Source organism: Stegostoma tigrinum, chromosome 4 (genome assembly GCF_030684315.1).
Source record: "Stegostoma tigrinum isolate sSteTig4 chromosome 4, sSteTig4.hap1, whole genome shotgun sequence".
Taxonomy (NCBI): domain Eukaryota; kingdom Metazoa; phylum Chordata; class Chondrichthyes; order Orectolobiformes; family Stegostomatidae; genus Stegostoma; species Stegostoma tigrinum.
In genome coordinates, this window is record NC_081357.1 from 4073937 (window position 1) to 4087262 (window position 13326).

Genomic DNA, 13326 nt, shown 5'->3' on the forward strand with positions numbered 1-13326 from the left:
GGCTGGGAGGGTAAATAGTTATTAATGGGGACTGTTGGTGACTAACAACAAGGGGTGTGTAATGGCAGGCTTTGTGGTAACAAGACCTGGTGTGTGGGTGGGGGGCTGGGACATGGGGGAGTTTAGGCTCTAAAATGATTGAACTCAGTATTGCGTTGGGCTTCACTGGAACACTGTAGCAAGCCAGAGACAGAGATGTTGGCCAGGGAGCAAGGTGGTACATTGAAGTGGCAGGCAACAGGTAGTTCAGGGTCTTTGTTGTGAGCAGAGCGTAGATGTTCTGTGAAGCAGTTGCTTTGTTTCCCCAATGTAGAGGAGACCGCATTGTGAGCAGCGGATGACGTAGACTAGATTCTTGGAAGTGCAGGTGAAGTGTTGCTTCACCTGGAAGGTATGTTTGGGCCCTTGGATACTGGGGAGGGAGGAGGTAAATTGGCAGTTGTTGCACCTTCAGCGGTTACAGGGCAAGGAGCCGTAGGGCTGTGGGGGGTATTAGGGGTGAAGGAGGTATGGACAAGGGTCTCTTAGAGGGAACAGTCGCTGCGGAGGGTGGACAAGGGAGGGGAGGGGAATATGTGTCTGGTGGTGGCCTCTTGCTGCAGGTGTCAGAAATGGGGTTTGACGATCTTCTGGATGTGGATACTAGTGGGTAGATGAGGATAAGGGGAACCTATCGCTTTTGCGGGAGGCAAGAGGTGGGGTCAGTGCAGAATTGCAGGAGATGGGTTGGACCCGATTGAGGGCCCTGTCGACAACGGATCTGGGGAATCCTTGGTGGAGGAAGAATGTGGACATTTCGGAGGCTCCCTCGTTGAAGTTGGCCTCATCTGAACAAGTGCAACGGAGACGGAGGAACAGAGAGAATGGGATGGAAACTGTACAGGAAGTGGGGTGTGAGGATGTATATTCCAGGTAGCTGTGGGAGTCAATGGGCTTGTAATGGATATTAGTGGCCAGTCTATCTCCAGAAATGGAAACAGGAATGTCGAGGAAGGGAAGGGAGGAGTCAGAGCTAGACCAGGTGAAAGTGAACTTACTGATCATCCTCCTGAAATCAAAGTTTAAATCATTTATATACACCACATACTTCACCTTCGCCTCCAATTTCCACCCTGTCCTCGCTTTTTCAGCAACTTCATTCATCCTATATCCCCTTGCCTAGTTTGCCTTGCCCAAGTGCATCATCTCACACTTGCATCTGGATTGAATTCCACTTGCCACTGATGAGCCTATCTGACAAGCATGCCTGTTTCCTCCACTGATTTAGGGTTATCCTCCTCACTATTTGCCACCCCAGCAATTTTCATAAATGTTATGAACTTACTGATCATCCTTCTGAAATTAAAGTTTAAATCAATTATATAAACCACACACAACAAGGGCTGGAACACTGCTCCACAGGCTTCCAGACAATAAAAGACCCTTAATCATCACCCTCTGATTCCTGTCACTCAGCCAATTTAGGATCCAATTAGTCAAATTTCCTTGGATCCATGGAGTCTTACCTTTGGCATCAATCTCTCAGGTAGGACCTTAGCAAAAGCCTTGCTAAAGGTGAGGTGACAGCCTCTTGGTATTAATGCTGGACTATTAATTCCAATGCCCAGGTAACTTTTCCGGGGATCTGGTTTAAATCCCACTATGGCAGATGGTGAAATATGAATTTGATAAAATTCTGGAATTAAGAGTCTAATGACGATCATGAAACTTTTTTCAGAAAAAACCCGTTTGGTTCACTAATGCCCATCAGGGAAGGAAACTGTCATCTTTTCCTGGTGTGGCCTACGTGTGACTCCAGACCCACAGCAAAGTGGTTGACTCTTCACTGCGCTCTGGGCAGTTAAGGATTGGGAAATAAATGCTGCCTGGTCAGCGATGTCCTGTGAAAGAATACGAACACAAAGTGCCAAGGGGACCACATTGAATGCGTTGCCCTCACCCACACCTCTTGTAGCAAATTCAGACGCGATCTCCCTGAACAACGCCGTGTTGAGTGTTCCTGATTGATCCCTGCTTCTCCAATTGCACTTTAATTCTGTCCCTTACAGTTGTTTCCTGTAGTTTTGCCCAGCACCGAGGTTACACTGACTGGCCTGCAGTTTCCTGGTTTATCACTTCCTGTCTTATTGAATAACAGTACCATATTGGCTAGCCTCCGGTTCTCCAGCACCTCTGCTGTGGCCACAGAGCGATTGAAAATTATTGTCAACGCCACAGCTGCTTCATTCCTTGCCTCTCAAAAGTTTAGAATGCATTTCATCCGGTCGTGGAGATTTATCTGCTCAGACCACTCTGAGCATCCTCTCTGTCAATGCTAACTTCTTTATCACAGCCTTTCTCCCTCATTTCTGTACTCACATTGTCCCTCTCACTAGTGACCAACACCAACACACAGTATTCTGTGTCCTACCAATGTCCTCCAGCTCCATGCATAGCTTGCCATTGTGATCCTTAATGGACCCTACACTTTCCTTGTTGTCCTTTTGCCCTCAATATATCATACAATTATACAGAACAGAAGAGTTTCTTTGGCTGACCAAGTCTGCACTGATTTTAAAAAATCTACTCAAAATTTACACCAGTCCTACTTTCCTGCACGAGGCCCATAGTCTTGAAGGTATGTAGTTCAATTCAGTTAGTTTTTAAAGGTTGTGAGGTTTCCTGTCTCAACTACCCTCTTGAATCTAATGGAGTAAAAATTGCTGCCTGCCAGATGCTCCCCAAGTAACAAGTTGGAACGAAAATACACTCAGGCAGGAAGCCAGGGATCATGGTGTGTATCTTTTTGTGAGTGGAAGATTGTTTCCAGTGATGTTCCATAGTGCTCACTCCTGGGTTTCATTTTTTTTTTGGTAATTTTATCAATTATTGCTTTTCCAAAATCTGAGATGTGATTTAAAAAGTTTGCGTATGATATAAAAGTTGATCGTGTGGTTCCTTGTAAGGAATGAAGCTGTAGATTGCAGACAAGTGTCTACAGACTGGTTGCATGTGCAGAAAAGTAGCAGGTAGAACTGAATAGTGTGAGTGTGAGAAAAGGTTCACGTGGCAAGAGAATAAATGATAAATGGGTGGATAGTGAGGGACCTTGGGAGGAATGTCCACAAATCCCTGAAGGAGAGTAACTATGACTCTCTTAAGGGATCTCTCTTGAGAGATCGCATAGTTGCCCACTATGATGTTTTGACGTATTTTTGGCGCATAGTGTGTGTCGTGCCTCCTCGTTGGCCTCGCCGGTAAGCCCAGCAATCCCGCTTGCTGGGTGACTAAACAACCAGAAAAAGTACGAGACGGCCGTGGTCTGCGTAGACCAAACCTCGAAAAACCAGTATGAGTTTTCCAGAGTCTCTGGAGCAGTCCGGCTGGGGAGCGTCCTGGATAAACAACCCCCCCGCAGCCTTGTCCACAACCGCGAGCTGTGATAAGTCACTAGGTTGTACATGCTTAAAACCCGCAACAAGGTCCATCTCGGTCCAAACCGAGACAGCGACCTTGAGACGTTACCCCCTGCCTTACACGGAGTTGAGACCGGTTACCCCTCCCAGAGGGCCGGCTCACCCTGTAATGGATGACATAGATAACGTTGTAGAAGGCACCGCAAGGGCTGCCCACCCTACGGTCGAGATAAGCATAACTACCCAAACCTTCTACCACAAAAGTTATCGAGAAACGAAGCAGGGTACAGACGGAAATACCACAAATGAGACTGGCGATGAAACAACCGATGCAACTGCCTTCATGGAAGGAGTTGTAATCGAGCCAGTATGTGACAGAACATCCGTGTCGGAGGTAACCACCCACTATTCCGTCGATGGGCTGTTTTGCAAGGACTGCAACACCCTCTTCCCCATGGTGAGCCTATTCAAGGTCCATATGACTAAAGTGCACGGTGTAAAGAACATCCGAAAAAGATGTTCACGGTGCGACAAGGCAGGGGAATACCATTCAATAGCCTGCCATTGTCCTAAATGTAAAGGAATGATACAACCCCCAACTGGGGACTTTGCATGCAGCGTGTGTGACCAACGGTTTTCAACACAGTCAGGCCTTGGTCAACACGAGAGGCACAGGCACCCGGTTCTACGGAACGAGAAACGCCTCAAACTGGCACCGAAAGTCAAGGGCAAACCTGGGAGAAGCGACCGCATATGGTCACAGGAGGAGGTGGCACTCCTGAGGGAACTGGAGGCGAGATTTGCAGGATGCAAATTTATAAACAAATCCATCACAGGCATCCTTAAAACGAAAACACCTAAGCAAATCTCAGACAAGCGCAGGCTCCTGGCAAACACCCCGACGGAGGTCCAGACGATCTGCGAGCCAATGGTAGACTCGCACGATTCTGAGGCAGAGAGTGTCCAGGAGAATTCGGATGACCAAGCCCAACGCCAAAGAGCCAGCCGGAAAACACCGGCTTTGATCCCTAAACATCGGGACGTAGACGATCAGCTTACACAAGCTGAGGAGCTCTTGGGCACAAGGAAGGACCCGGACACGCTTGCCCTTGGAATCGGACTAGTGGGAAGTATTACCGACCTACTAATGAACAGTAGGAAAAGACAGGACAAGAACAAGAGGCCTCGAAAAGATCAGGCCAGGAAAGACAAAAAGCCCGGTAGCAATACCGGAGCCAAAAAACGGTGGGCAGCCAGTAAGGCGCTGTTCAGAACAACACAGCTGCTTTACAAAACCAATCGGCGCCAACTAGCTCGCGAGATCATGGGGGCGCTGACCTCATCCGCTTGTCCTCTTTCAGAAGAGGAATTGGAGGCATGTTTCCGTGAGAAACTGTCCACACCAAACAAGAAATCCAACATCAATAAGTATGCCCCATACTCGGGCAAAGTCGATGACTGGTCCTTGATGAAACCCATAGAGGTGGAGGAGGTTGAAGCGGCCATCAAGGGGATAGACGAGAACAGTGCTGCTGGGCCAGACGGCCTGAAACTGCAGGACATAAGAGCACTCCATGAGGAGGAGGAAACTCGTCTACCCCGCCTCTTCTCCCTATGGCTAAAATCAAGCACGATCCCCGATTCACTAAAAAAGAGTCGAACGGTGCTGATTCCTAAGTGCGAGGATAAGGAACGCTTGAAAAACATTGATAACTGGCGACCAATAACCATCGGTCCAATGTTGCTCCGGCTGTTCACGAAAATAATGGCAAAACGCCTGAGTGAAACAGTCGAAATAAACCCCAGGCAAAAAGGGTTTCTAGCAGCCACTCCCGGATGCAATGAGAACATTGTTATCCTCGAAAATATCATCAAGGGAGCAAAACACAATCGTAAGGACCTCGCAGTTGTCTTTGTTGATCTAGCGAAAGCGTTCGACTCGGTTGGGCACAAGTTATTAATCAAATCTCTGCAAAGAATGCAACTACCGAAAGCCTTTGTAAGTCTCATTAAAGACCTATACACTGGCAACACAACAGTGGTGGAAGGGAAGGGTAACTTTACCACCCCAATAACCATTGAGAGGGGCGTGAAGCAGGGCGACCCACTCTCACCAATTCTATTTAACATTGCTCTGGATCCGTTGGTGTGCTCTCTGGAGAGGGCCAACTCAGGGGTCTCTATGCCCCTGGGCGGCAGAAGAGTCAACTGCTCAACCTTGGCCTTCGCGGATGACATCGCCCTTCTAAGCGACTCACACCCTGGTATGGCTAGGAACCTGAAGCTGCTCCAGGCATACTGTGACCATACAGGCCTCAGTATTAACACAGCGAAGACGAAGGGATTCCATTTCACTTTTAAAAGGAAAACCTTCATGTACAACCATTTCGCAAACTGGAAGCTACGGGACGAATCCATAGCCTACATACCCCCAGGCGACACAGAGAAATACCTGGGTGCCCGCATCGATCCATGGGCAGGTGTGGCAGAAGGGGAGTGGGAGGAGAAGCTTAAGTCCTGGGTTAAAGGAATACAGACAGCACCTCTCCGACCACGGCAACGGTTGGAAATCCTAAAAGTACATGTCATCCCCAGATTGTACTTCCATCTGATCCTGATAGAAGCATCACAAACTACTCTTGTAAAGCTGAACCAAATCATCCATAACGCCACCAAAGAATTCCTACACCTACCACCTCATACCGCAGACGGAATGCTATATGCTAGCAACAGGAACAGTGGTCTAGGCGTCCCAAAACTCGAAGTGCAAATACCATCCACGATTATCCGCAAACGCGAAGCACTAGACATGTCCAGTGATGTGGTCATTCGGGCCTCCTTTCAACATAAAGGAGAGAGCAACACAGAGACCGTTGCGGGACTGCGTGAACTCAAGGTCCTAAAGGAAATTGAAAATTTCCAACCCAACAGCCGTGGCAAAGGTGAGGGGGAAATAGACCTGATGACTGACATCCAGGACATGACGCCGGCACTCCAGAAGGCAAACGCGGGGCAATCGAAACCACCCAATAGGTATGCAGGCTGGAGGGAGTGGGAATTCGAAAAATGGCAAAAGCTGGAATGTCAGGGAACCGGCATCCAGTACTTTAGAGATGACAAGATCTCTAACTCTTGGACCAAGGCTGGAGTACAACAAAAATCCTCTAGATTCATTAACAGCGTGCTCTTGCGGTGTAATCTATACCCGACGAGAACCACATTATCTAGAGGTAGGCCGAACAGAAACAAACTATGCCGTAGGTGTGAGATGGCAAATGAGACCCTACCACACATCTCAAGATGCTGCCCATTCGTTAAAAACGCTCGGATCAAACGCCATAACAAGATCGCTGACCAGTTGCAGAAACACGTCAGTAAGTACGGCTGGACATCGTACGTGGAGCCCAGACTATTCGACAAACACGGCTCCCTATGGAAACCCGATCTCATATTTAAAAAAGACCGGAAGATCGCGGTCGTAGGTGTCACAGTGCGGTACGAAAATGACAGTAAAGCACTGGAAACAGCATGGCGTGAGAAAGTGGAAAAGTATAAACACCTGAATGCCGAGATCACGGAATTGACGGGAGGCGTGGTGCCCAGCTACTTTGGCTTCGTGATGGGCGCACGAGGCAAGTGGCCGGAAATGAATAACCGCCTCATGACATTCCTTGGCATCGAGAGATATGACACGTTCGCCCAAAAGACCTCAAGACTCACTTTGTCACTGACACTCGAACTTCTGCAACTCTTCAGTGACAAGTGAGCAAAAACCGCAAACGGTGAGATAAGATCCTCCACCGAGACATAACACCATCAAAGTGGCCAGTAACATCAGTCGGGCTCCGATAACGACAACAACAACCTGCCTCATATAACACCGGTATCACCTGGCCCTTGGTCTCTGGTGACGCTAGAGAGTACAAAAACATCGACGAGCGATGTAAAGACTCGGAAAAGGCACTTCCTGGAGTGTTCCAAAATAGCAAGGCAGGTTAGAGAAGCGTTTAGAAGACATGTGTGCTACCTGTATATCTTCACTCTCATTCTGTGCATCAGCTAAAAGGTTATAGTGGAAATGCATGAAACACTAGATGGGATTCAGCGTTACTGTACTATAGACAGTGCTGATCATCTGATTACAGGGAGGGTGTGATTACATTGGGGAGGGAATAGAGAAATTTGGAGAATTTTAGTGATAGGGAATAATTAGTTGTTTGCTGTGCTACTGAGGAGGGATTTAACTGTTTTGGTAAAATGATGATGGTCTGAATGGACTACTTTACCTTCACAGAATGGTCAATATTCTTGCGGTTTTTAGAGGGGAAGTTGAGAGTTTTTATTTTGTCCCAGTTGGTGAGTAGGCATTAGTTTGGACCTCACTACCTGAGAGTGAAGTCACCTCATCACATTTCTAATGCAAGCATACATTTAGGGGAGAGCAATGTCTTTGTGGTATTGTTGCCATTCAGAAACCCGGCTACTGTTCTCGGGTTCCAGGTTCGTATTCTGCCATGGTGGATGGTGGAATCTGAATGAGTAAATATCTGGAGTTAAGAATCTTATGATGACCACGATTATCAGAAAAACCCCTGTGGTTCATGAATATCTTTCTGTCAGTGTGGTCGACTCGTAACTTTCCTCTGAAATGGCCCAGCAAGTCATTCAGTTGTAACAACTAGTACAAAGTCTCAACAAGGAAACGAAAATGGATGGACCACCTGGCATCAACCTAGGCCCCAGAAATGATCTGGTCCTGCTGCCTCTGCAGTGTCCTCCTCGCTAACATCTGGGGGCTAATGCCAAAATTGGGAGAGCTGTCTCACAGATTAGTCAGTCACCCGCCCTGACATGGTCATTCTCACAGAACCATACCTTACAGACAGTGCCCCATCACCACTGTCCCTGGATATACGCTGTCTTACCGGCAGGACAGAGGTGGCGCCACAGCACTGAAAGTGTTTATTTAGCTTATTTTTCTCATCATTCTGTTCAGAGATGTTATTACACATCTCTGGACCATGTTGAACTTGAAGTCATGCCACCTAGTCCAAGGGTAGGGACACTACCACTGTGTCACAAGAGAATCCTTTCGGGCCATAGTGGTATACGGTTGGGAAGAGCTGCACTGGGAGTCCTCAACATTGACTTTGGAGATATGAGGTCTTATGGCTTCAGGTTAAACATGGGCAAGGAAACTTCCTGTTGATGACCACATACCAACCACCTCAGATGATGGATCAGTACTCCTCTGTGTTGGAAAACACTTGAAGGAAGCACTGAGGGTGGCAGCAGTGCAGAATGTCCTGTGGCTGGTGGACTTCAGTGTCTACCACCAGGACTGGCTCGGCAGCAGTACTACTGATCGAACTGGCCGGGTCCTAAAGGACAGAGCTGCCTGACTGAGCCTGCTGCAGGTGGTGAGGGAAAGACAGGCTTGGAATACTGCAGGAAGTAACTCACTTCCTGACTCCCCAAAGCCTGTCCACCATCTACAAGGCCCAAGTCAGGCAACAACACTCAAGAAGCTTGACACCATTCAGCGCAAAGCACATTTGCAAGCATTCGCTCCTCCCTTACGGAGAGAGAAAGAACGAATGTGAGAGAGGATGGAGAGAGAGGGGACAGGTGTGGGGGAGAGAGAAAAGGAGAGTGAGGAAGGACAAGATAGAGAGTGTAGGGGTGAATGGGATTGAAGACAGTGAAGGGGGGTTAGAGAGGCAGAGTACAGGAAAGGAGGGATTGAGAGCAGGAGGACAGGGAGCGAGGAGGTAGAGATAGTGAGGGAGGACAGGACAGAAGAGACCAGCAGGTAAGGGTCCACCTTCTGGCTTTGTCGAGCATACCACAGAACAGCGTGGGCTTTACAGTGTGCTGCTGACGAAGAGGAGGAGCCAACGCTATCCACAAATGGTTTCTTCCCTTGTTGTTGCAGGCTGTGTGCCAGCTGCTGATTCACATGAGGCACCCCGAGGTGTACCAGCAGCTGGGTGTGGTACCACCCCGAGGATTCCTGTTACATGGACCCCCAGGCTGTGGGAAGACACTTCTCGCACAAGCCGTTGCTGGGGTAAGACCCTTCTGCAGTCAGAGACTATCAGCTCAAGGATGTGACCTGATCTGGGACTGTTCCATTCCAGGATCCGGTCTCAGTGACAGGGCCCTGGTCCGAGAGTATTGTCTGGGAATATCCCATTTCATGGTGTATGGACTGGATGATGGGAATGTCCAGTTTGGGGTGTGGTCTGGCAATGTCCCCTTCTTGGAGCATGGTCTCCGTTGGATGGTCCCGTCTCGAGCTTGGGGCCAACTCCAAGGTGCCAGACTGGAACAGAAGGGCCTGCTCTGGGGGTCGGGTCACGAGCGAAGGGAGCTGCTCTGGGGGTCGGGTCACAAGCGAAGGGAGCTGCTCTGGGGGCCGGGTCACGAGCGAAGGGAGCTGCTCTGGGGGCCGGGTCACGAGCGAAGGGAGCTGCTCTGGGGGCCGGGTCACGAGCGAAGGGAGCTGCTCTGGGGGCCGGGTCACGAGCGAAGGGAGCTGCTCTGGGGGCCGGGTCACGAGCGAAGGGAGCTGCTCTGGGGGCTGGGTCTCGAGTGTAGGGGACAGCTCTGGGGGTTTGTGGGATATTTTGGGATGTGTTTTGGGTTAATGTTTGCTGTATGCTGTTGGCAATGATTCCCGTGTCCTACAGGAGCTGGAGCTGCCCATGTTGAAAGTTGCTGCGACTGAGATTGTGTCTGGAGTTTCTGGAGAGTCTGAGCAGAAACTGCGAGAGCTTTTTGAAGAAGCTGTGGTCAGTAGCCGGGGGATAGGAGAATAATGTGGCTCTGTACAACTCAATCATCACTCCAAATGCAGGCACATAGCTCGTACCCCCTTTCCCTCCCCTCCCCGCCCCGCGACCCACTCCCCTCCCCGCCTCGCGACCCGCTCCCCTCCCCGCGTCGCGACCCGCTCCCCTCCCCGCCTCGCGACCCACTCCCCTCCCCGCCTCGCGACCCGCTCCCCTCCCCGCCTCGCGACCCGCTCCCCTCCCTGCCTCGCGACCCGCTCCCCCCCGCCTTGCGACCCTCCCCTCCCTGCGACCCCCTCCCCTCCCTGCCTCGCGACCCGCTCCCCTCCCCGCCTTGCGACCCGCTCCCCTCCCCACCTCGCGACCCGCTCCCCTCCCTGCCTCGCGACCCGCTCCCCCCCGCCTCGCGACCCTCCCCTCCCTGCGACCCGCTCCCCTCCCATCCCCGCGACCCGCCCCCTCCCCTCGACCCCCCTCCCCACGACCTGCTCCCCTCCCCTTCCCGCCCCGCGACCCGCTCCCCTCCCCGCCTTGTGTGGGTGAGGGGGTGGGGATGGGGCTGGCTGGCTGGCTGTTACCCAGTCACAGTTGGATTGTTCTGTTGCCTGTGTCCGAACCCGTTATCAGGAATGTTAGCGTCTGCTGCCTGATGTTGTGGATTTTAATGTCACCGTGCATGTGGATCCTGTTTCTTTTACACCAGCTGCAGGCTCCCTGCATCATTTTCATCGATGAGATTGATGCCATTTCTCCTAAACGGGAAGTGGCTTCCAAGGATATGGAACGTCGGATTGTGGCTCAGCTGCTGACCTGCATGGATGGTGAGTCGCACTGTGCCTGGATCTGGGTGGGTGGCCAGGGGCTGGGAAAGGGGGACTCGCAGTGGGTTTGGGTGTCTTGGGAGTTGCTGGAGGTGGTCTCAGAGTTGGGTGTTGGGGAGGGGGACAGCTTTGCACCTTTCCACAGCATGCTGGAGCTGCACAGGAATCTCAGCTCGGCAGTTGTCACTGAGTTGTTCTACTTTGCTTAACAATCGCTGCCTTCTCTCCGTCACTGTCCCGTACACTGCCCCCTTCCCCAGCCCCAAATCCTGGCCCAGTTTATGACTGTAAAAAGTGCATGGGCGTTTTGCTTCATCAAATGATGCTTGCAATGTTTGGGGTTAGTTCAATACATCCACGTTTCTTTGGCAAGCACCCAGTTTACAATATACACTGTTATACAGCAGGTACATATATGGCGCACATAGACATGCATACATACGTGCCCTTAAGTTCCTGATTCCCCCATAAGCTTTGGGTTGGTTCTTATTGAATTGGTTTTATTCTGCTATCTGACTGACTGTGATTTCTGCCTGTCGTACACCCCTCTCCAATTGTTTCTTGTGCTGAACTGTCATTCTTTGACCTGTGTTGTTCCCATACCATTAGTATCAGGTGTAATAAGGCCATCATAAAGCAGCAATCAGGAGTTTAATGACTTGTTTTACATATATCCACAGAGAATGCCTGTCATTCTGATAAACCAACAAAGACCCAGCAATAATTAGAATTTGATTAAAAAGCACCTCCATTGTGCAGCGATAATAAAGTGTGGAGCTGGATGAACACAGCAGGCCCAGGAGCACAACAGCTGACGTTTCGGGCCTAGACCCTTCATCAGAGAGGGGGATGAGGAGAGGGTTCTGGAATAAATAGGGAGAGAGGGGGATGGGGTGAGGGTTCTGGAATAAATAGGGAGAGAGGGGGAGGCAGACCGAAGACAGAGAGAAAAGAAGATAGGTGGAGAGGAGAGTATAGGTAGGGAGGTGCAGAGGGGATAGGTCAGTCCAGGGAAGACGGACAGGCCAAGGAGGTGGGATGAGGTTAGTAGGTAGGAGATGGAAGTGCGGCTTGGGGTGGGAGGAAGGGATGGGTGAGAGGAAGAACAGGTTAGGGAAGCAGAAACAGGTTGGACTGGTTTTGGGATGCGGTGGGGGAAGGGGAGATTTTGAAGCTGGTGAAGTCCACATTGATACCATTGGGCTGCAGGGTTCCCAAGCAGAATATGAGTTGCTGTTCCTGCAACCTTCGGGTGGCATCATTGTGGCACTGCAGGAGGCCCATGATGGACATGTCAGCTAGAGAATGGGAGGGGGAGTGGAAATGGTTTGCGACTGGGAGGTGCAGTTGTTTGTTGCGAACTGAGCGGAGGTGTTCTGCAAAGCGGTCCCCAAGCCTCCGCTTGGTTTCCCCAATGTAGAGGAAGCCACACCGGGTACAATGGATGCAGTATACCACATTGGCAGATGTGCAGGTGAACCTCTGCTTAATATGGAAAGTCATCTTGGGGCCTGGGATAGGGGTGAGGGAGGAGGTGTGGGGGCAAGTGTAGCATTTCCTGCAGTTGCAGGGGAAGGTGCTGGGTGTGGTGGGGTGGAGGGCAGTGTGGAGCGAACAAGGGAGTCACGGAGAGAGTGGTCTCTCTGGAAGGCAGACAAGGGTGGGGTTGGAAAAATGTCTTGAGTGGTGGGGTCGGATTGTAGATGGCGGAAGTGTTGGAGGATGATGCGTTGTATCCGGAGGTTGGTGGGGTGGTGTGTGAGAACGAGGGGGATCCTCTTTGGGCGGTTGTGGCGGGGGCCGGGTGTGAGGGATGTGTAGCGGGAAATGCGGGAGACGTGGTCAAGGGCGTTCTCGAAAGTTGCGGTCCTTGAAGAACTTGGACATCTGGGATGTGCGGGAGTGGAATGCCTCATCGTGGGAGCAGATGCGGCGGAGGCAGAAGAATTGGGAATAGGGGATGGAATTTTTGCAGGAGGGTGGGTGGGAGGAGGTGTATTCTAGGTAGCTGTGGGAGTTGGTGGGCTTGAAATGGACATCAGTTACAAGCTGGTTGCCTGAGATGGAGACTGAGAGGTCCAGGAAGGTGAGGGATGTGCTGGAGATGGCTCAGGTGAACGTGAGGTTGGGGTGGAAGGTGTTGGTGAAGTGGATGAACTGTTCGAGCTCCTCTGGGGAGCAAGAGGCGGCGCCGATACAGTCATCAATGTACCGGAGGAAGAGGTGGGGTTTGGGGCCTGTGTAGGTGCAGAAGAGGGACTGTTCCACGTAACCTACAAAGAGGCAGGCATAGCTTGGGCCCATTGTGCAGCACTA

The 13326-nt window shown here is 50.8% G+C and overlaps 1 protein-coding gene across 4 annotated transcripts in view; it reads left to right on the plus strand.

The window, feature by feature from the left end:
* nvl (nuclear VCP like) overlaps positions 1-13326 on the plus strand; it is an 87413-nt gene that overhangs the window by 30293 nt on the left and 43794 nt on the right. For all 4 annotated transcript variants that reach the window (XM_059645718.1, XM_059645719.1, XM_059645720.1 and 1 more), the window contains 3 exons: positions 9331-9465; positions 10088-10189; positions 10893-11010. In XM_059645718.1, coding sequence (XP_059501701.1) covers positions 9331-9465; positions 10088-10189; positions 10893-11010 — 355 coding nt within the window. The remainder of the gene's footprint in view (positions 1-9330; positions 9466-10087; positions 10190-10892; positions 11011-13326) is intronic.